Raw genomic sequence first — 24,231 nt, forward strand, 5'->3', positions numbered from 1 at the left:
GAGTTTGTCTTCAGCATGTGTTTTAGTCTGAACTTTGCAGAAGGATTTCTATTGTCCATAATTCTTCGTTCAGTTTTTCCCCCACCCACGCCCAGTTTCCAGGGTATTTTGAAGATCAAAACCTGTGTAATATGCTTTGAAATGGTGACATAATAAAAGGTGGTTGTTTTTTTACTTACTTTGAATCCCATATCTTCTACTTGGACAAAGTGTGAGTCAGAGGCAGAACAAAACTATTTACAAATTCAGAGCAGTATCCTGCATCCCAAATCCCTCTCTCCAATACCATCTGTAATATGAAGTCCAAATAAAAAGTCCATATTGTAACTTGCTATTTCTTTAAATAGATAAAGCTGATTTTGTGTTAGAAGCTATAAGCTGCTTGAAACATGTGACAAGGAACTATACGTTTAAGTTGCAGAGATTGAGTTTTGATTGTCAGACTATTCACAAAGCAATCTGTCACTCTTATGGAAATTATTTGCATCCTTGTTCCATGATGTGAAAGTATTCCTCCGGTAGCCAAGCAGACTAAACAGTTCTGGCTGTATTTTTTAAAGAATAATGTGTTGGGGAAAAGTTTCAAGTTCATTGGTTTTTGCATGAATGATTTACACATCACTTATTTGGTAGTCTCAACTCAATAGGTCTGCAAAAGTGTGTCCTGTCCTTAGCAGGTGCTTGAACTGAAATATTCCCTGTTCGGATGGATCTTTGGTCTTCAGCTTCAGTCATGAACATAGATTCATATCCATTTTTCACTTACCTTATCTTCTGAAGCTGGTCATTGGGATCCAGGAAACAATTCACTGCAAGTTTTAGTGTAGGGCAACTTAGTTTTTAGTGGGCAGTACTTTCTCATCAGCTAAGTTTTCAGGTATGGGAATGGCATAATGGTTAAACATAACTCAGTAGTGATAGGTTCTGCATATTATGCTTGGTAAGAAGGTTAAACAAAGTAGACAAATGCGGTTCTGAATTAAAGAATCTGTAAAAATGGAGGGTGGGGTGCTTTTGTATTTTTATTAAACCATTCTGGTGTGTGTTTTTCGCTATTGAGATATGCTGCACAGTGGGGCAAGGGGTGCAGGTATGCTATCAGTGTACATATGTTAATGTAATCCCAGGAGTTTCCTGTGTGTGTGTGTGTGTGTGTGTGTCTAGCAAAGATATACTATCATAGGGGCTTCAGATGGGGATTATAACCATTTTATGTGAATTTAAGAGGGTTTCTTCTAGTGTCTCAGATTTGCATTAAATATTCCTTGTTTGTTTGTGTGTGAATGGATCCAATACCTTGTTACCCTGCCCTCCATGGAGAAGAACAGACACCTGGCCTCATAAAAGTTTACTTACGTATCCAAGATGATGGAGTATCCGCAGAGCTCCAGAGCTAAAACTGAAACAAACAAAAAAAGCTTTTAAGATAAGATTTATCGTGGCGTAAACTTTTTGTGGACCCACTCATCTATAAATACTGAATTAGCATAGCTAAGCTCAAAAGATTATATTAGCACTAATTATTGTGGTTGCCTTGTATACAAAATGTCAGTGAATCTCTTACTTCTCATAGCTTTTTGACCCCACTGTTTAATTCCCCCCCCCCTCTATGTATGTACATGAGATAATATATAACTGAAAATACGCTTCATATATGTGATGATGTGGGCTTTAGCCAACAAGCTTCTGTCACAGGACACTAGGTTGATTTTGCTGTAATAAAATACCAAGCCTGGACTGTAATATGTCACTGAAGAAAGAAAAAAACAACGGTCAAACAAATGAAAAAACAAAATGCAGAGGATTAAAAACATGTACAGCATATACAGAAAGTAAGTGTGAATTCAGTGACACAGATACAACATCCTATCCATTGCTACCTATAAAGCTGAAAGTATGTGTGTGGGATGTATGTGCAGAAATGTTTACCCACTTCCAGATGAGTTAGAAACTTGAAATTTGGCACACTGATAGGTCTAGCTATTCAATGTACCAGAAAAATGTAAAACCACCAAATTTGGGGTATTAAATATTTTTAAAAGAATTTAATAAAAAATAAAAACTAGGCTTACACCTACAAACTCCCAGCATGCCTTGAGCAGGAGGCCAGACTTATCGGCCTTTGGTGGCCATTGTGAGTGTGTGGATGGGTGGTCACTGCATGCCTTTCACAACCCAGACTCCTATGGTTGGTCTTGAGTAGTCAACCCAATTCCACATAAAAGGAAACAGCCCACATAAATGGGCCTTCTCAACACTATCAAGGAGCAGCATCTGCAACAAGAGGGAAGCACCTCTCAGAGGACACGGGCACCTGTGGCCATGAAGGCATGTTGGGAGGTATAGTACTGGCATGAGTTAGCAAACCAGGTCACTATCTCAATCCTAACTGCTCCCACTTTCCTGATCTCTCACTAACTTTCTTTGTTCCCCAACTGCCACTAATCCCACCCACCATTCCATTCTAGCCTCAGCTTATGCTTACAACTCCCAGCATGCCTTGGGACAATTTAATTTCTTCAAAAGTTAACTCAGGCCTACCACTGCCTACGACTTCAAAGATCATTGCCTCGCAGACCTATATCTTGGGTGGGGGGAGAGCAACACTGGGTATATCTGCTAGTATCTAATGAAAGGAGGAAGGTGCAAGCCTACTTTTCAGATAATACAATTTGATGTCTACTCCTATGGAAGTCCACTGTGAAACTCACAAACATGTCCCATATTGAACTCATTACACTGTGACTGTTCTATATGTTGCATGTGGGTAATTATTTTCTGATACAGTATATTGGTTTTGCAGTTGTGGGAAGTGCAACTTACAAGGAAGGTGTCAGGACTATAGACTGTAGATAAGAATTTATTGTGCAACGAGTTGTGTGGGAAAGCTGTAAGATTGCTAGTTTTGGTGATCCTTTTTAAACAGGGCCAATATTTGGCATTAATAAATTAACATGTAGAATCACCAATTCAAGTATGATATGCTTTTCTGCATATGTGAGTCTTTATGGCTGACTGAAAACAGTACATGGACTCCTCCAACAGCAAGACCTCATAATCTTGAGCTTTTGTGCACATCTCAGTAGTGATTTGATCTACAGAGAACATACATATAAGTGGCATTGCACTGGTAATTTCAAGTCCATGCTTGTTTACCCTCTTCCCACTCCAATCATGCTTCTAAAGATCAAGGAGAAATTGAACCCTGTGGCAGAAAGAAAGGTTTGCCTGGACTAAGCAAGTGCTCAAGGAAGTACACTGAGCAAACAACACTATGCTCTCTCCCTCTTTGGGTGGCATAGTAGAGATCAGTAGTGAAAACACCTGGGAGTGACCACAACCTCCATCATTCTGAAGCTCATTCCAAATGCTGAAAATCCTAATGATCCTTCTGAGCTTTGGAGAGTTCACTAGATGACATACTTCCAAACCCGTTTGCATAACCATAAAGTCTAGAGAATTGTGCTTTGAAATAATGAAAGTTGAAGTTCTTAGCTGGCTGTATTCTATAGCTAATGTCAAATTTTTGAGCATTTATGTGAGTGGAATACACTAGATCCCTGACTATTTCCAAACAAGGAAAATGCTGGCTGTTGGGAGAATCAGTCTTGGCTTCCCTGAAGTTGCTAGCATATATAACTTTTCTTCCCACTGTTGTTGGTGAGTTTATATTGTGCTGCCTGCATTATTTAAAGTTCTGTTTAGTTGCCAGTCAGGGCCTCCTGAAACCTGTATTTGTTATAGCACTGTTTTGAACTAACCAAAGCCCCTATGAATGGTTATTTGGACAGTCTATTCTTAAAGGCCACCTTAACCCCAAAATATCCCTGTGTGGGCTGCATGTAGTGCCAGTGGAGGCTGCAGGTGCACACACTGCTTTGGGGTTGCTGAGAGTGGGAGGCTAAAGCCTATTCCCCCTCCCCCTGTAATGCTAATCAAGATTCTTGCTTCACCACTTCCACCATTAGCACTGGGGAAAAGGACGCTGGCTGTATTGGGGTTACAAGGGGAGGCTAAAGCCTCTCCCATCCCCAGTGATCCTGTTAAAGCTTGTTGCCCTAGTATTGGAACAGCTGCCTCCCCTGCAGCCTGCCTCAGGTGGGCTGTTAAGAAAAATGGGTGGGCTTCTCTTGGTCTGGCAGGCTTCAAGAAGACTACCCAAGGGCTGTGGGTTGCCTATTGTTGCTCTACAACAGTGGTCTTCAACTGGTGGGTTGCTGCCCAAAAGTAGGTCATGAGATCTGTCCAAATGGGTTGCTGCAAAGCTGATGCCACCATATTGGGCATGGAGAAAACTAAAGGTGGGTCCCATCTTACAAGTTGGGAGTCCGAGGTGGGTCACTGGTCTGGACCAGTTAAAGACCACTGTGCTACAGCCGTATACTTTTATTAAGCAGAGATTATTATTATTTTATTACACTTCTGTACCACCCCGTAGCCAACGCTCTCTGGGCAGTTTACAAAGATTTAAAAACCATTAAAATACATTATGCAAAGTGTAAAGCCATTTACATGAAAATGTAAACAGACCGCAGACATCACATAACTTAAAACACTTTTAAACTATTAACAGTAAGTCAAATCCAGGACCTGATCCAGGACTCATCATATGCTGCCAAATGACTGAGAGAAGAGAAAGGTCTTAACCTGGTGCTGAAAGGATAATGTTGGCACCAGGTGGACCTTGTCAGAGATCATTCCATCCCATATAATTATGCCCACCAATTTTATTTTATTTTATTGAGTATCACTCAGTAGGACTGACCACGGCAGTCAAAAGGTTAAGTGCACTTGCTTTTCTACATTCCTGTAAAGATGTTTCCGTTTCCTCGTGACTACAGGCTTTTGCAGCAGAGCATGAAGAGGACACGTCGCCCTTCCACCAGCTTGGATGCTATCCAAGTTACCCACAAGGAATGCTGCAAAGCTATTGTCTTCTGTATCACCATATCTAAAACTTTATATTGTGCCCACCTTATGAATATATAAGACCTTCCATGTGTACATCCAAGGTTTTTTGTTTAAATCTCATTAGGTATGCCCAAATAGCCCTCCCAGAAGAGTTGTGCTAAGACTGTGAGAAACTTTTAGCCTGAACAGATGTTATACCTATATTTACAAAGTGCCTAGATGCTGACACAGATTTAAAATCAAGATAGTCACAGTTCACAGGGTCACAATCTAAAAGACATGACGCAAAAGGGAAAGGAAAGGGAGGGAAGAAGAATACAAATAATCTCAGGCCTTAGCTAGACCTACCTGAAAGTTAGGGGGGGGGAGGAGAGACCTCGCCCTCATTTACATGTAAGACGCGATGACCTCAGGAAGAGAGGCGTCCTGCCTGCCATTTTTTTCTTAAAGGGAGAGGAGCACATGAACGTCCGTGCGCAAAGGTGTTTTTTAAATATCATTTCCCCGCTCCCCCCACTCTAACCCCAATGGGTGCAGCGCTCTTGGCTCTGCGTAAGTAATCACGCAGAAACAGGCCACACAATCCGCAGCCTTGGGCTCAGCCCGAGACCGTAGAAAAAGCAGGCCCAAAGTATAGGGCTGTATCCTGGGGCAAGAATGATCCCACCCTGATCCCAGGATCCCCTGTGCATCATGTGGACGCATAGGGATGATCCCAGGGTTCACCCCGGGATATAGCCTGGTCTAGCTAAGGCCTTAATCACCAAGTCTTAAAATTGCAGAGTTTTGACAATCGGATCCAGACTTTCAGAAAACAGCCATTTCTGTCATGCTTTGCAATGAAATATGTATGACCCCAAATAGCTTCTGGAGCTCACTGCTCTCGTGGCCGGTTACCTCACCAATTCTTTCAGAAGCTCCCCTTTTTATCTATGTTATCATACCCTGATCTAACTTACATATTTCAGCAACATCCTATATCTTCAATGTTCGCTCTAGAATAAAAGTTTATTGCTGTATGATCATAACTCTTCTGAGAAGAGGGCTAAACAGGAATGTATAGTGAGTTTTTTAAAAAAGAAACTTTGATGTACACATGGAAAGTCTTATATGACATTGTATTTTAATATTCTGAACCACAGAGTTTTACTATATTCAGCAGTATATAAATGCCATAAATAAATAAGAATAGTGAGTAGCCTTTTAGAGTACCAGTATCTGACCATTGTCATTCTTGATGCAGCTAATAAGCGTACCATCGCTACCTGCAATCTCTCCCCTTTACAAAGTTAGTGTGGAAATGCTGTGCAAAATCTACAGGGCCGGCTGGGTGACTATTAGCAATATGCCAGCAGCAAGGCCCTGCATTGATTTCATGTTCACACAGTGCACTCTTGTGGTGTTTCTTGAGTTGGCAGGTATACTAGAGTAACTGAAACCATGGTAGTAGGAAAAGAGATGCACCATGTTCTAAAACTTAGTATGGCCTAGGAAAGGTGTCTGCCTGGAGGGGGCTGGAACAGAAAGTACCTTGGAATAATCACCCTGAATAGATTCTCATGCTGGCAATTATAGCCAGATGAGTCCAAATGAATAGAATCATAGTCACACTGAGAAACTGGGTATCTATCCTAAACTATCACTAATTCAAAACCACCTGCAGAAAAAGACTTTTAGACTGAAAAGTTTGAGAATGTGACAACAGTTAGCACTGTACCACATTAAAATGCATGTTTAAGCCATTAGGAATATTTTCTGGAATATTGACAAAAGCTAATATGTTCCACTGGTGAAGGCAAAATAGTGCAAACCTGTACATGTTTTCTCAGAAGTAAGCTTCATTGGACCATTCCCACATAAGTGAGTAAAAAATTGTAGCCTTGAGTATGGGGAAAAAACCTAGTGAGCTGAATGGATTTCCCAGAAATAGGTTAAAATAGAGTCTTGTCACACACACAGGCATGAACTTTTGTGGACTATGGCCCAAATCTGATTTACTGTAGTTCTTCAGTACAGAGATTGTACAGAAGTTTCATCTTTAGAGCTAATACAAACCACAGTCCGTCCCCCCATTTTTTTCAAAGCCTCATCTTCAGAAACTAGGCCCTTCATGTTCCCCCTTTCACTTAAGGATTAAAAATCCACCATCACAGGCTGCCGTGCATGCTTCCTATCTTTACTTCTTGTCCCATTCATATCACAACACTTCGGGCTGGGCCTCAACCAGGAAGAGATCTGGACTGATGAGAAACCAGGTAGAATTAAGCTTAGGAAAGAAATCGAAAATAAAACTGCTAATATTGTACTGCCCTTACATAAATCTATGGTGCAATCATACTTCGAATGCTTTGAACAGTCTTGGCCACTGTAACTAAAAAAGATGGGGGGGGGGGGTGGAAGGCAACTAAATTGATCAAGGGGATAGAGCATCTCACCGATGAGGGAAGGTTACAGCACCTGGGATGATTTAGCTTAGAAAAAAGGAGGGTAAGGGGAGACATGATAGAGATCTACAAAATTGTGCATGGTATGGAGAATGTGGATAGAGAGACATTGTTCTCCCTCTCCCATCATACTAGAACCCTGGGTCATCCCATGAAGCTGATTTGTGGGAGATTCAGGACAGATAAAAGGTACTTCTTCACACAGCGCATAGTTAAACTATGAAATTCACTTCCACAAGACATAGCGATGGCCACCAGTTTAAAAAGGGATTAGACAAATTCATGGAGGATAAGGCTATAAATGGCTCCCACTCCATTCAGAAGAAAAATACTTTGATGGGATGTGTGTATGTGGAACAGCTTGATCTGCCCCAAGTACAGATTTTTGACAACAGAAAATGTCTGGAATGATGGGGGGACTATAGTGACGTATTCAACTGAGGAATATGAGGTGGGCACAAGCTGCACCCAGGAAGACAACATGCAGTGCAATCTTGCCTGTGTCTATTCAAAAGTAAGTCCCACTGTTTTTAATGAGGCTTACTCTCAGGTACAGGACTGCATCCTTAAAATATTGTTTGTATGTATATAATGTGTTTCTGGAAATAATTTCCAGGTTTGCTGTCACATGCTTAGTTTGTGGATTTTAATTTTGTTTGTGTTCGCATTGTTTTGCTTTGGGAGCCTTCAGGCAGAAAAGTGGCATAACATGCTATGGTAAATGAATGCAATGATTTTATCTTGACTAACTCCTCCCATCCTTAGAGGATGATGTGGGTGGCATCAGACATGTATTGATGCCTCTTGTTCATTTGTGTTCCGAAGTTAAGTACACAGACCTCTCAATAGCAACTAGTTCTAGGAAGAACAGAAAGGTACCCAAGAACAGCAAAGGAACTTGTTAATAAAAATACTTCAAATCACTTGAAATGGTCTGAGATCTGATTGTAACATTCCTAGCACATAAACTACTTAAAATGTTAACCGGGGGAGGGTTGAAGTTACAGGCGGTGGTGATCCACCCAATGAACCCCCTCAGCTTACTGTATTTTGAAAATGCCACAAACTCTGGCCCTCCAGATGTTGGTATATACTTGCCCCATCATATCTTGCCACTGGCCAGGCTGTTTGGCCTGGAATCCAACAGCATCTGGAGGGCTACAGGTTCCCCAGACTTGTTATACACAATAACCACCCACTCACACACACACCCCCGCCAATTTTTTTATTTGTTTTACAAGTTTCCTGTTAAGAACCTTTAACATGAGGAGTGAAGAGTTAAGACTGAAGGAAAGCTCCCCCGCAAGAGACAAGTTCATCTTGTCCCTAATCACTTATCAATTAAAATGCATTTAAGATGTCAAGTTTCTCCAGTTGACCGCAGTATCCTGGAATGCCTTCTGTGCAAGTGTAAAATACTGGGAGTTAGTAAGATACTAGGTTAACGGACACTCCTGTCTCTGGCAATGGTGCAAAAGAGTTGCTATAAGTTAAGACACTGCCGCTGAAAAAAACTGAGAGCTGAACATGACTGCTCCCCTCCTCCTCCAGAGCTAACCCAATACCTTTTGCTGCTTGAGGCAAAGGAGATGGATTCAATTTGGACGACATGTTAATCCATGACAAGTTAAATAAACCACAATGGTTTATTTAACCCATGATGGCTTAGTGTGTCATCTGTGAGCTCTTTTCCCACCCATGATGACTTATTTCTTCAAAATAAACCACCCTGATAACGCACGGTGTGCAGTAAGGGTTATTTAAACTATTTTGCGTTTGTGTGTCATCTGCCACACAGAGTGAGTTAAGTTGCTTGCCTTCAGAGTTGCTTCCCAAGAGTGGTCAAAAGTGCTGCCACAGCTCTGCTCCTCGCGGGTGATCCCTGTTTCTGAGATCTGCCTAGCAACAGGTGGACATATGTCCCAGGAAGCAACATAGATAGTGGAGTCCTCCTCTATACCCAGCAAGTGCCAAGGCCATGCAATGAAGGACCAGCAAAGGTGATAGAGCGGGTCCATACAGCTCACTGCCTCCCTGCTTTACCCTCTTTATGGTTGTTGGTGTGATAATAAATCAAACAGTGGAAGGGACAAGGTCTGCTTGGACAACCATCAGCAGACACTAACTATTGAATCAATGAACGTGGGAGAGGAGTCATTGAATGGGATGATGGGGCTGGTCAAAAAGGCAAATATTTAGAAAAATGCAATCAGGCAATTATCTGATTAAGGCAATTGGTCCATGCACCACTCCTTATTAGCTCTGGCACTGCATTTTCTTGTGTCTTGCACATGTGTGCTCATGCCCAGGCCTTTCTAGTGCCACGTCCAGAGCTTAAATCTAAGACCGTATGCATGCTACACCTCTACTGCTTCACAGGACAATGGCTCAATATAAAGCCCCCTCAATCTGGGTACGAACGAAAATAGGAAGCTGCCTTATACTGAGTCAGACCATTGGTCCATCTAACCCAGTACTGTTCACACTGACTGGCAGTGGCTCTCCAGGGTTTCAGTCAGGACTTTTCCCCTCTCCCTACTTGGAGAAGCCGAGGATTGAACTGGGAACCTTCTGCATTCCAAGCAAGTGTGCTATTATACTGAGCTCTGGCCCCTCCCCAAATCTGACTGGTTCCGGATTTCTTTCTGTGGTGGGGTGCTTATGGAATTACCCCATGGACTAGGACTTAGAGCAGCTGACATCATTGGTGCTGGCCAGGCAGCCAAAAGATATTCAAGCATTATGGGATGGGGGAGAGTCCCAGCAGGTGTAGTCCCACCCTAGATCTTCTAGTGGAGAATTCTGGAACCCCTTGCCAAGAGTGTTCTTGTCATTTAAAGCAGGGGGGAGCAGGCTCCAGGCTGAATAGATCTAGTTTGCTGTTTTACTAGAACCTTAAAAGTCCACCAACCAGAGCCAGATGCCTAATGGTAGCTGAGGAGGGCTTCTCTTCCGCATATTTAGAATTATGGACCTGTGTACTTCTGAGCATTTGTTTTCAATACCTGAACTGAGCTCACCGCCCTTTCACACACAAAGATTTTCTTCCACACACTCAAACACACCCACACACCTTTCTTAATTAGCAAAATCTAATTTTGGAGAGGGAGCCTCTTAGTTGTTGCTATTGTTAAAGCATTGGGAGCCTGAAACTCTTGCTGATCTACTATAAATCCCTGATTTCAAGCATCTCACCTGCACAAGGCACAGGTGTCAACACTTTTTCAGCCCAATGGCCAAATTCCATTTTAGAGAAGCTTTCAATTGCCTCATTCCAGTGGTGGGTGGGGCCAAAGGTAAATACCAGCATATCTCAGTTTACAGCTCTTACTACCAGTAGTTAAGCTACAGGGGAGAAATTTAAGCTTTTCAGAATGGGGAACTGTGCAACAGCTGGGAAACCACATGCGGGGGGGGGGGCAGATTTAGCCTACAGGCCTCAAGTTCAACAGGAGAGTTTTGCCTTGTGGCAGTCAGCCCAGGGTTTGCCCATGGGGGACAGGGCTCCTGTATCTTTAACAGTTGTATTGAAAAAGAAATTTCAGCAGGTGTTATTTGTATATATGGGGAACCTGGTGAAATTCCCTCTTTCTCACAACAGTTAAAGGTGTAGGTGCCCTGCCCTCTTTTAAATCTGGTCACTCTAGTATAGTTCCTGTACCTTTAACTGTTGTGATGAAGAGGGAATTTCACCAGGTTCTCCATATATACAAATGACACTTGCTGAAATTCCCTTTTCTATGCAACTGTTAAAGATACAGGAGCCCTGTCCTTCTTTTCATATGGTCACCCTACTCATGGCAGGCTTGAGCTGCTTCCTCCTCTTTCCCATTTCAATGCTCTTTCCCACTGAGCTACATCAGGCAGGACCCTGTTGAGGCTCCCATTCTTTCCTTGTTCATGTGGCCCCCTCCTGTGCTCAAAGGTTGCTTCCCTCACCCAGGAAGCAATCAGACTTTACTGTTGAGTGTTGTGGTGAGTGCCTAGTCTGAAACTATTGCTTTCCATCACCTGCCAATGATATTTGAACCTTTTGCAGTGAAACCTGTGGGTTCTACATGCATGCTGCCTCCCTGAGCTATGTGGCTGTCTGTACATTGTAATTTGGGGTGCAATCCTATGCATGTTTAGACAGAAAAAAAATATCCTCCAATACCCAGCATATCCCAGCTAGCTGGGTGGAGGAGGTGTGTGCACTAGGAGTTGGAGGGTTTCCACTCCCCACCCCCCGTCTAAACATGCATAGGATTCCATCCTAATTTAATTTATATACTACCCAACTGGCAAATGCCCTTAAAGCTGTTTATAATCATTTAACAAACAAGCAAACAAACATTAAAATAACAAAAAAACCAATAAACACAAAAATTAAAATATAAAAAACATTTTAAATATTAATGAGGTACAGAATGAGAGCAACGGAATTTAAGATTAAATGCTTGCTGGAAGAGGAAGGATGTAACCTGGCATCAAAACATATACAGTGAAAATGCCAGGCAGATTCCACTTGGAAGGGTATTGCACAGATACGGGGCCACCACAGACAAGGCTCTTTTCCTTGTAGCCTCCCATTATACCATTGTGGGTGGTGGCAACCACAAAAGAGCCTCCAGAGATGGTGTTAGCAATTGGGTAGGAACATAATGGGAATGCCCGCCCTTCCTTTGTTATATGGTGATCTGCATTTGTCTGGCAAATGGATTGTTGTTTGCAGGCTGCCTGCATTTGTACTATGAGGTGACTTAAACCTCATATCTGCAGAGAAACCTAGGGTGTGTGACTATCCATGTCCCTTGCTGGGCTCCTCCTCACTTCACTGCAGTGGTCCCGGCCAGGAACATAGGAAGGTGCCTTATACTGAGTCCATCTAGCTCAATATTGTTGACACTGACTGGCAGCAGCTCTCCAGCATTTCATGCAGGGTCTTTTCCTGCCCTCCCTAGAGATGCCTGGGATCAAACCTAGAAACTTCTGCATGCAAAGCACGTGCTCTGCCACTGAGCTATGGACCCTCCTGAAAGGTCTGGTGTCTTTGTGGTAGACGCATTATATTTTCCATCCACGATGGGGAGAGTAACATCATGGAGGCATTCTACCATTGCCATGGATTGATGGGTTCCTTCATCAATACCTGGCTAATGTGGAAGTGTTGTCAGCATGCAGCACCATTCTTGGTGGGTGGCAGCAGAGTTGCCATGGTCACTGGGGGGAGGTTCTGTCAATGTTCTTACATTATGTCTTGCTGAAAGTAGTTCTATCTACTTTGTTGCTTGAAATGTCGACAATGAAGGACAAAGCCCACATCAAATCAAAATGTGGGAAGGGGTTGTCTGTCTCTAGAATTATGACTCTTCAGCTCAACAGAAAGGTTGGTCTTCTTTATCATCAACCAGCCATAAGAACATAAGAAGAGACATGCTGGATCCAACCGAGTGTTCATCTTGTCCAGCACTCTGTTTACACAGTGGCCAACCAGTTGTCGACCAGGAACCCACAAGCAGGACATTGGTGCAATAGCACCCTCCCACCCATATTCCCTAGCAACTGGTGTGTATAGGCTTTCTGCCTCTGGTACTGGGATTCTGCCATCTGAAGAACCTTCCCCCCCCCCTCTCTCTCTCTGCAGAGAAGAACCTGGAACGTGGTCAGTATCACCAACTACACACACTACACACACACACAGAGAGGGGGGCGGTATCTCTCATATTCATATATATATATATATATATATATATATATATATATATATATCTCCTTTGTGTGGATTTGGAGAGCCAATCTCAGCTGAAATGCAGGATGCAAATTTAATAAACGCAAATACTATACTAATTACACCACGAATAAGGCCAATGGAATTGTCACAAAGTAGTGGGTATGCTTTTGAGCTCATCTAATTAAGGCTTCAATCCTACAGTAAATCCCATTGAGCACATGTATAAACATGCACAGGATTATACTGCACACCCAGCAGCTTTATTAGGGATGGACTTTGGGGCACAAATCTGGGTTCCTGAATGCATCACGCACACAACTGCAAGAAGAGACAGGGGCATGAGATGGTCGGGGGGGGGGGGCAGCAGCAGCAGGAAACCAGTTCTGCATCACTAGCGGGAAATGAGGTTGGTGGGATGTAGCTGGAGCCTCAGCAGCAGGAACACTGTTGCACAGCATTCGCCGCCGCCCCGCCCCCCTCGAGTAAATGTTTAAAAAGACAAACTAGATCATGTCCCACTGCCTAGGAAGCTGGGGGAGGGGGGGAAGAGAGCGGAGTGACTCTGGGGTGGGGGAGGAGGATGGGAAGAAAACAAGGTGGCAGCAGCATACAACACCTGCAAGGGGGGGAGAAATTGAACAGCCAGATGACATGTGGGACAGAGTCACACACCCCCAAGGGGGGGTATCTTGCCCACAGCCCTCTCAAACCTGGCAGAGCCACTGTGCAGAGCTGCAAAGCACCCCCTGCCTCCCGTTACAAAATGCAGACTTGGAGGGTTTCTATCACACCTTTCTCTCCCCCCCCTGCCCCCATTTTTGCTACTTAACAATGAACTTGAAATAGAGTCCTGGCCAACACAAAAACTTTTGTGATGTATTACTTTGTGATGTTTCTGTTGGCTTTAATAAAAGCACACTACTACTCTTGTATATGTAATATATGTCTCTGTTACCTAGACAGGTAAGGGTAAAATCCAAAAAAAATGAAATAATGTTTTGGATTAATAAAGTAACTAGAGCCAAGTGAGTACTAATTATGTGTGTCCTAATTTTCATCTAATTTCTTTTTTACTAACTTTCAAACACAATTTTGGGTATTCCCCAATGGTTCCTTGGCTAAAATGCATTTCCTACACTGTCGAGGAAGTTCCGAAAAACATCCAGGCAACTCTGAATCAGCGATGGTTCCATGGCATCCAACCATTCCCCAGAATAAAAAATGTTGTTAAAAAGTATTTAGAAAAATAAAGGAGGACGGGGCGGTTTCTAAAAAAAAATTAAAAATGCCCTAGCAGCCTGGGAAAAGCGTGGGAACTACTTTCTCAATCCTAGCAGGGAGATAGGAAGCAAGAATCAACTTCAAGAACCGAGAAGCCATTTCAGCATGGTACCAATATCGAAACCCTTTGGGCGTAATCCACCCGGACCATCTCCACTGGGATGAATGGGAGAGGTACAGAAATACTAGTACCCGCTCATTTCCCATTCACTCCTTGGAGCTTGCGCGGAAGAACGTCTTCATGTCGCGTTATAACCCCTGATCTGGGAGGCTGCTTAGAAACGTGGATCTCCCAAGCACCCTGTAGCGAAGAATCTCGTCCGACATTAATACTGGAAATGGTGCGAGCCTTCCCCAATCTGGTGCCCTGCAGAGATTTTGGACTATGACTCCCAGCATTCTTGACCATTGGCCATGGTGACTAGGGCTGATGGGAGTTGAAGTCCAAAACATCTGGAGGACACCAGGCTAATGAAGTGGATTCCACCTTGACGTAGGCGCGAACGTATCCCATTCCCAAAGGCTGGGCAGGAACTCGGTCAATATCACCGCGCAAAGAAATTTAGGGCACAATCTTATGCATGTTTAGACAGAAAAACGTTCTACAACTCCCAGCATTCCCCAGCCAGCATAGCTGGGAGTTGTAGGACTTTCCCCCGTCTAAACACGCATAGGATTGCGCTCCTAGGAAGATAAAGTGCCTCCCGCCTTTTAGGGAGGGGGCTGAAAGCGTTAAACTCAGAAAGACCGTCGGACTGTACTCAAGTGCTACGGAAATTATACGGGATCGTGCCCCTGTTATTGCTGCTGCCTAACGTCTATATAATCAGGTGCCACAATGATGACGATGTTTCCCAGGTACTGTCCAAAACTTTCCCCAGCGGAAGCCTCCAACTCCGATGCATTCGTCACCCCGTTCCAAGGCTGGGATTTAAACGCGATGTTGTTTCCAGTGACAGACGCCGTCTTTCCATTCGGGCAAGGCTGCCATCCTTCGCCCCCCCCCCCCCCCCGCTTGGGACCCGTGCCCCACTGCAGTCAATAGGGAGGAATCGCTTCCGAGTAACCGTGCATAGGATCAGACGGACGGTGGATTTGATTATTCTTTTTAAGGGCGCGATCCTATGCATGTTTAGACAGAAATAAAGCCCTGCCACTTTATTTCCGGAGAATGCTGTGAGTTGTAGGGCTTTCCCCTCTGTCTAAACATGGCTAACATTGAGCCCTAAACCAGTGAGTCCAAACAGACTTCAGCCGTCCCACTTATTTCGGTTTTGACCTGGGTGTGGATGGATAGCGCACAGGTTGGAAAGGAATTTACTTCCACGTGGTGGTTGCGCTTGCAGGGGCTGCGAACATCAGCTCGGGAATCCCAGAACTTCCACCGGGCTGTGAATTGGGTCGTGGGCGGGCAGGCGGTACGCGAGAGAGACTCGCAAGCGCCAAACAAGGCACCTCTCTCCTTCGCCTTTTGTTGATCAGGTCAGCCGGGGGAAAGGCATCGGCTCTTTCGACCAAACCATCCCAGCGCAGATATCGGGAAAGCGGCGCTCCGTTTCGGATCCAGTGGAAGCCAGGTCCAATCGGCGGGCGCAGAGAACCCACGCCGGACTGGGGTTCCCTAGGAGGGGCGCGGGGGGGGGGGGGCTTGAAGCAGGCCACGTGCCCGCGCCGTGAACGCGCTTCCAACCAAGCCCCAAACGCGCTTGGGGATTCCTTCCTCCCTTCCTTCGCGGGAGCACGTGTTCAAAAGTTGCTGGCGGGCGGGGGGAAAGCTGCGCCTCTCTCTCCAGCTCTCCCCAGCCGCGGCCGCGCTCCTCAAGCCCCGCGTCCCTTCTACCATCCACCGGGAGTTCCAGCGCCCCGGCAGCCAGCCAGCTGCAGCCGCCACCAGCTCCAGGGAGATCTCATCCGGGAGCGCAGATCTCGGAGTGGAACAGGATTTCCTGCCGCCTCTGCCCGCCGAGAGGCACGTAGCAGTCCCCCACCGGGAGAAGGACCCGCCCGCCGGCCCAAGTTCAAGCGGGGAAGATCCGCCCGGCTCAGGGACAGGATCCATCCCAGCGAGGCACGTGGCCACGTGCTTCTGGCAAAGAGGAGCGGAGAGTGGGTGGCGCTTGCTTGGCACTCTGCTCCTCCACTCGTCCATCTCTCGCTCCGCGTCCCGGCCAGGTCTACAGCAATAGCAGCGCCGCCGCCGCCGCTACCACCGCCTCTTGCCGGTCCCGGCCGAAGGAGGCGGGCACGAGCGATCCGGAGCTCGAGGGAGGGTCTGCGCGGGGCTGTGCTCAGCTCCGCCCGTTCCTTCACTCCCTCGCTGCCCGCCCGGCTGCGGGGCGCTGTTGCGAACAGCTCGAGGAGCGGGTAGGGCTGGGCCGGCCGACGGGGAGGTACTGGCGAGTCTCGTCGCTGAACTAGGTAGGTGGGTGGCAGCAGGCAGGCAAGCAGGAGGGGGCGGCGCGGCCTTGGCTTCCCTCCGTCCTTCCCCCGCCACCCCCCTTCCCGAAAAGGCGGACGATGAACAAGCTCTACATCGGCAACCTGAGCCCGGCCGTGACTGCCGAGGAGCTCCGGCAGCTCTTCGGGGACAGGAAGCTCCCCCTCACCGGACAAGTCCTGCTCAAGTCCGGCTACGCCTTCGTGGACTACCCGGACCAGAACTGGGCCATCCGCGCCATCGAGACCCTCTCCGGTAAGCCAGAAAGCGCGGCGCTCCACACCGGCCAGGGGCTGCGCGGCGAGGCGGCTCTCCTTTGACTGCCCCTCCGGCGCCACCATCCCTTCTCCCCTCTGGGTGGACGAGGCCCCGGGGAGCCCCGCGAGGAGGCATCGCGCTGCCCGGCCGGGGGAATCCCCTTCGACGGAGGGGGGTGTCCCCGTTTCCCTCCAGCCCTCTCTCCGCCGGAGTGGGGGAAGGGACCGGCGCCCCCCTCCTGGCCAAAGGGCTCCTCGCCGCCTCCCGGAGGGCGAAGCTGCCGGCGGCGGCGCCCCGTGCGCTCCTTCCCGCTTGCCCAGAGCGCGCGGCGCTTCAACAGGCGCCCGGGCGGCCCGGCGGGCGAGGGAGGGATTTTTCGCTGATTTTTTTCTCCGATTTTATTGAGCGGCTCCCGGGCGCGGGGGACGGCTCCCCCCAGCTCGCCTGGCACCCGCTCGATCTCGAGCACCTTTCTACGAGGTGCCCTGTCCCAACTCGACGGGGACCCGGAGCAAAGAGCCCCGAACGTGCCCGGGGGCCCGGAGCGACGCGCAGCCCTGGGGCCGGCCAGCCGCGCCGCGAGCGAGCCGAGCCAAGGCCAGAGCAGCCGGAGGGGGTGGGGAGGGCGGATCGGGCCAGCCCCGGCGGGGAGCCTGGCCATCAGGACTCAGCGTGCCGGGCTGGAAGCCGCGGCGGAGGACCCGCCGGGAAGCAGAGCTCGGTCCGGACGGCCTTTCCTCGCTGATGCGCGCAGCTGGGCCGTTTCCTTGGTGGAATCCGGGAGGCTGGGTAGCAGGAGCCCAGGGCAGGGCAGGGCAGGGCGAGCGGGCTGACCCAGACACCGCCAGCCCTTGGGGTGGGTGCGAACTTGCTTGCTGAGTCTCCTTGGGTGGTTTGCTCGCGTCCATACGAATCCTGGGGAGTAGCAGGCTTCTATCATGGGCGGCGGGAACACCAGCCGCTTTCGGTCCTGAACAACCAGTGTTTGGTCCTCGCCTTGGCGCTGGAGTTCATGTGAACGCGCCCAGTTTAGAGCAGAACCGGTAGAAGGATTTAACCCCCTCCCCACCCACGGGCGGATAGGTCAAAAGGGAGGGTTCCACGGGCCTGGGAAGGGGCAGTTAGTTCTCTTGGGCAAAATGCCCGACCCCCGGAAACAAAGGCACTTTATCTCTCCCCCCCCCCTCCCCGCGGCATCCATCGTGTGCGTTCAGGGCTCAATCCGAGTTGGGGGAGTTTTCACCCAAGCAGGGGTAGCTGCTGCTGCTGCTTTCCCCATCAAATCGGTCCCCTCTTTTCCATGCTCTGGGCGGTCGCCAGAGGCGTGCCACCTCCTTACTCAGCTCTAGCAGACTTCGCTTTCTCAGCACCCGGCACTTTTGCAATAGGGGAGACTAATTTTATTCCTTTCCCCTTTTTTGCTTTTAAGGTAAAGCGGAGTTGCATGGCAAAGTCATGGAAGTGGATTACTCCGTCCCTAAAAAGCTAAGGTAAATACCTTGCTCTTCTTCCGCTTACTACAATCGCTTGACTCATTAGCCAGAACTGGAGAGAGAGAGAGAAATTGCGTCACTTAAGTTTAGGCTGCGGTGCTGAACATAGTTTAGTAGTTGCATTTTTGCTTTTGTTGTCTCTGAGTTGTTTTCGTTCTTTCTTTTCGTTTTTAAACCATCAGTGTTTTCTCCTGGCTGTGTCATGGTTGTGAGGCATTGTTTTCAATGCAGTTTAAGTTGATTATTCCTTTGAAATGTCATGATTCCTTAACAAAAGGCTTCCTGTGACGTTGGAGAAACCGTTTATAGCTTGGTCCTCCACATGTCTGCCTGGAAGTAAGACCCTAATTGATTTTGCGGAGGGGTGGGGAGCAGGGGCTTACATTCAAGTAAGGGTTGCAGCCTTAATGTCAGCCAGCACTTTTAGTAATTAGTTTAGCTATTATTTTGACCTGCAAAAAGGATCTGAAAAGGAGCAAGTACATGGCTAGCCATGTAATGCTACCCTTGGTTTATATTCAGAACTAAAGAAGTGTTAAAGGCTACTTAATTACTTTCTTGCTGTGACTGCCTCACCATGCAGAAACTGGGAGAGCTTCCTTGCCAGATGGCTCTACTACCTGGCCTGTATAAACCGTGACTTCTCTGGAGTGCTTTTTTATGGATAATCATGGCAGAGGTGTGATTTATATGGAATGATAGCATTGGCTTCTAATTTTGTTTTTGTTCTGATTGCTGTGTAGTATTTCCTCATCTGTTGTTGTTGTTGTTGTTGTTATTATTATTATTATTATTATTATTCTTCCATGCAAAGCATATTCAAGAAGTTGTTGAGGCATTTTAGGGTATAAGGCAGCAGCTGTAATGTTTTTGATCTGTGGAACTCTAATTTCCTTGACGAATGTTGCAGCATAAACAACTGTTATTTTACCACTACATCTGTCTGACACAACTTTTGAAAAACTTACAAACTCCTAAGTTCTGCTGTAGTCTGTTTCCAAATGTCTAGCATTGTGGTTGGAAGGGTGGTGCCGTTGGGCTTTCTTTTTTACTTAGAGTGTAATTCTTTTTTTAAAAAAAATCACAAGCAATATAGCAAGCCCTTTGTGGTAGAGGGGAAAACCGTACCCGTCTACCACAATCCCTACCCATTACTGCTCTGAAAGGCTCTGCCTTTATACCTGCCACCATATTTTATTTTATTTTTGTTCCATTTGGAACAAAAGCTTCCCCATGCTGATTCGGGAATACTGGGAGTTGTAGGACATTTTCTGTCTAAACATGGGTAGGCTTGTTCCCTAAACATGCTATTAACTTATGTGATTGCATATAGATAGATTGTTGTAAATGTTTCAAATCTTATGGGTTGCAACTTAGTTGCATGTTTTCCTGGAATAGAAAATTAGTGGCATGTTTTCTGAAATAGCACTTGTTTTAATATCTAACCATGTGGGTTGGAGGAGCCATGAGAATGGTATTACTTGTTACAGTCAGAGAAAGAGTTTGATGTTATTACCAACTGGGGGCAGGGAGTTGAAAGAGAGGGAAAGAGAAATTAATAATTTTCTCTATTTCAATATTCTTTGTATCCTGCCTAAGAATTCTAATAATTGATTTTCTCGGTTGCCCAAATAGTTGAGATCAAGTTTTCTGAGTGTAAAGTGCCTTGTGTTTCCCCCTCTCAGAAAAATTGCCTTGTATGGCATGTAGTTATAGTAGTGGTGTTCTTTTCTAAAGGTAAAAAAGTGACATCCAGCTTCTAGATTATTAGGTTTCATAGCTGAAACTTGGAGAGTGGAATTTATCTATATCTTTCAGTAGCACTACTATACTGCTATTTAAAGTTAGATTTTTGGATAGTCCCCCCCCACACACACACCATAAATTCAATAAAGCCAAGGTTTGCCTGTGCTCACAGTCCAATATGGTTTGCTTGATAAATATTCTAATGGATTTTAGTGTGGAGTTTGGTTTTGTAAGGTCAGGCAGATGGTTCTGGGACAACTTTTCAGGTCAGATATCAAGATTGCCATCCTTAATTAATCTGCTAAAATGTTTAAATTCAGGAACAACAGATAACTTTCAACAAAGTTAACACAACTTAGTGATTAGATGGTTAGATTTTGTAATGAGTGGTTCTTTTACCAGTGTTAGTGCAATTCATGATCAGATGTGGCATCAGAGTGTAAAATTTTACAATTTTGCATATCTACCTTATTGATCAAAATATAACTTGTAAAGGTACTTTCTAAAGAAAACCGGTTTGCACTGTAGTGCAGTCTGCAAATAAGTTGAGAGTCCAAGTTTACACTTAAATTAATTGCTTCAATAAACAGACATTGAGAAGTAAATCCAATTTGAATTTTCATTGAGCCTGTTCCGAAATATGTTTAGTATTGTAGTTTTAAGCCTGTAATCCTAAACTTTTCTGGAGGAGGAGGGGGGAAATGTTCCATTAAAATCAGTAAAAACAACAGAGTTGTACAACATCTTACTGACTAATACATCTATTGTGATATAACTGTTTGTAGTCATGGTACATTTCGGAGATGCTCATGCCCACAAAAGCTTATGCTGCAATAACTGTGTTAGTCTGTAAGATAGATGCCTCTTAGTTTTCTTTTCTTTGTTTTTCTGTAATGGCTCTATGTAATTAAAATCAGTGAGTTAAACGTGGTTAGGAACTATTTTAGGATCTGTAAGCCAGTGTGTTAAGTGGCATATATGTTGTGTTAAAGTGGAGTTCTGGAGAACAGCCTTTCTGTATACATATCTCCTATTCTTCCTTCTATTTTAGCATGAAATGAGGTTTTCAGAAAGAAGTAACAATATGAGGATTCAATCTGGTATGCTTTTGGAAAAAAAATAGCAGGCAAGCTAAGAATCTAGAGGAAGCAGGCAGAGGTAGCTTTGAAAATGGTGGCTGCCACATGACAATACTGAGGGGGGAAGGGTCATACAGCCAGAGGTACTTGCAGACAAAAGGCCATTAATGTCTTTCATGAATTAAGTATCGCCAGTTTTCTGTCTTGTGGTTCAAATAAAGTTATAGAAAAAAATCCAGAAGGCAAATAGTATATAAAACATCTATTCTCAACATCCGTTTTAAATTCAGATGAAACAGAAATTTTTATTTGCTGAAGAAAGAATATAATTTGTTTAAGAAACTTTTCTGAATTAGAAGCTTTGTATATAGAATTATTATTAAAATTTTGTGATTTACCCAATTGTTTTACATTAAACATGAATCTTGATTTAATTGCACACTCTGAATAGAAAGTTTTCTGTAATATGTTATGCATTCTTGTGGAATAGCACTGATAAGGTTTTCTTGTAAAAAAAAAACTACTACAATGTGTGCATAAAAATAAGTTAAGAATATGGGGAAATGTATCCGTAATTGGCAATATTCTTGCTATAACTAGGGTTAAAAGTTATTTTACTCTGGAAAATTGTTCTATGAGCACAAAAGTATTTAATATTAAGAACATAAAAGAATGGACATTATACCTAATTAGAAAAAGCATCAAATATAAGTTAACGGAAACTCTGAAAAAGATTTGGTAAATGTTGGTTTCTAACTAATTTGCATCAGAGATGAGAATATATATATTAATAACTTGCCTTTTAAATTGATTAACATCTTTGGTCTCCTAAAAGATTTCTCTAAATGTTACAATTATTTGTATTTAAGCAAAGTAATGTATTTGTAGAATGCCTTATGAGAATCCTGAAAATGGTTTTGGTGTATGTGTGAATCTGTGATTCTGTGAACATTAAACAATTCTTCAAAAGATGAAGGCAAAAGGCTCCTGGGATCTCAATTTAAAATTATTGTATTGTAGAATCAATTTGCTTTCTCATATTCCTAAAACATCAGATACTAGATCTCATTTTGCTAATATAAAATTATATATCTTACATGGTGTGTTATACTCCTTTGAAACAAATCTATTTTACATTTCATTTGAAAGTACTCTGGTTATAAAACCAATCAATAAAAGGGCATTCTCTCTTCTTCTTTTTTAGTTACAACTGTTTAATTGTACTATCCATAGAGCATACAAAAACAACATTTTAAAAGAGAAAAAAATAATTTTATTATGACAGCAATGTCTAATAATTATGAAATGTTGAATCACCTACTGTTCTTATCAGACAAACTATTTCCTAAATGATAAAATTGGTTCCCTAGGAGTATCTGGTTGTTTCTGTGAGTCATTTTCATGGTAGTTATAGGATGCAAAGAATCACAAAAGTTAGAAGGGCCTTAGAGTTCTAGATAGATTGAGAATGCTGTAATAGGAATGGTTTCGAGGGGAGAGGAAGTGGATATTAAGGCTTACTAATGAGGAAGGATCATCTTACACTGAAGTAGTATGAACGTTGTAAACCAAAATGCCTTCCCTTGGCCCTTTAATCCAGGGTAGGAACAGGAGAGTTTGTTCTGTGACTAGTGACACTCCCTTTAGTCCAACTCATCCCCTGTCAACAGCAGCAGAAATGACTCATAAACTTATGGTCCCAATATGGTTAATTTCCTGTAGTTTGCTTTTCCAAGTTCTAACCCATTATTTAAGAGCCAGCCTCTCTATTATGGGAATTCTGAAAAGGTGTGGGGTGGCTATTTATTGCCTTGTGTACTGGAAAATGTACAGAATAAAAATGTCATTTTGACAGTGTAAAATGTGTAGTCTTGACTGGTGATGGAGTTAAGATTGTTGAATATGTTGCAAGTGACATCATTTATATACCCTGATTTGCACACAATATGACAAAACTGAACAATTACTGTGGAGTTATGAAGCAAGGCGTTATATGAAGCACAGGTTATATGAACAATATCAATAGAACTGATTGTGCTTAGCTGAGGACCTAATTAGAATATATTTGATATGTATTCTAAAGCTATAAATCACTATATGGACTAAAGGAGTGAGTTCGGGAATTAAGTTTGCTGGGACAAAATGTTAATGAAACATCATCTATTGCCTGCAACATTGTAATTTGATTTGGTGGCATGAATGGTGTTTTGTTTTGTTTTTCCTTTTTGACAGTGTGGCTGAATTTTTTTCATTAAGTAAGATTTTAATGTTTAATATCGTCCTGCTTTTGACAATTAATATAGGAAAAACTAGGTGATGTTATCTCCCATTGCTACTCGCCTTAATTTGTCAATAGAGAAGGGAAACACTTTTTCCCCCTTTATGAGCGTAACAGGGCAGCTAAGTAGAAAAATCTATGTGGTGTATAGGATAACCTGGTGTGAAAATATATAACAAATAACCAGGAAAAACTGGAATTTTGGTGTGTATAAGGGAAAACTGCAATGTACATCCCCCCCCCACATATTAACTAGAGAGTTATAAGAAACTATCCAGTTCCTTGAATATTTCCATTCTTAATTTAGAAGCAAATCCTATTCACACACACACACACACACACACACACACACACACACAAATATCACAGGTTATTTCTAATCCAAGATAGACTGGGCTTAATTTCAGAATACCTTTTGTGACCAAAGGGCATATTAGGCTGTATTTAAGAAACTATAGCTATTCACATTAATACCATCCTTCTATGGGGCGGTATTTGCTTTTATTTTGGAAATATCCAGGTTTCTTCCTTGGTTGCTCAGCCTATTTTGCAGTACAGGAAACCTGGAATATCCCGTTGTAGGATTGTGTA

At 44.2% G+C, this 24,231-nt stretch overlaps 1 protein-coding gene across 2 annotated transcripts in view; it reads left to right on the forward strand.

The window, feature by feature from the left end:
• The first annotated feature begins 16,749 nt into the window (after positions 1-16,749).
• IGF2BP2 (insulin like growth factor 2 mRNA binding protein 2) overlaps positions 16,750-24,231 on the forward strand; it is a 69,588-nt gene continuing 62,106 nt past the window's right edge. The window contains exons 1-2 of one of the 2 annotated variants that reach the window (XM_063132330.1): positions 16,750-17,041; positions 18,474-18,534. In XM_063132330.1, the coding sequence (XP_062988400.1) occupies positions 16,867-17,041; positions 18,474-18,534 (236 nt within the window). In that variant the 5' untranslated portion in view covers positions 16,750-16,866. The remainder of the gene's footprint in view (positions 17,042-18,473; positions 18,535-24,231) is intronic. The other variant, XM_063132329.1, reaches the window with a different exon arrangement.

The sequence above is a fragment of the Elgaria multicarinata genome, chromosome 8, assembly GCF_023053635.1.
Source record: "Elgaria multicarinata webbii isolate HBS135686 ecotype San Diego chromosome 8, rElgMul1.1.pri, whole genome shotgun sequence".
Lineage (NCBI taxonomy): Eukaryota > Metazoa > Chordata > Lepidosauria > Squamata > Anguidae > Elgaria > Elgaria multicarinata.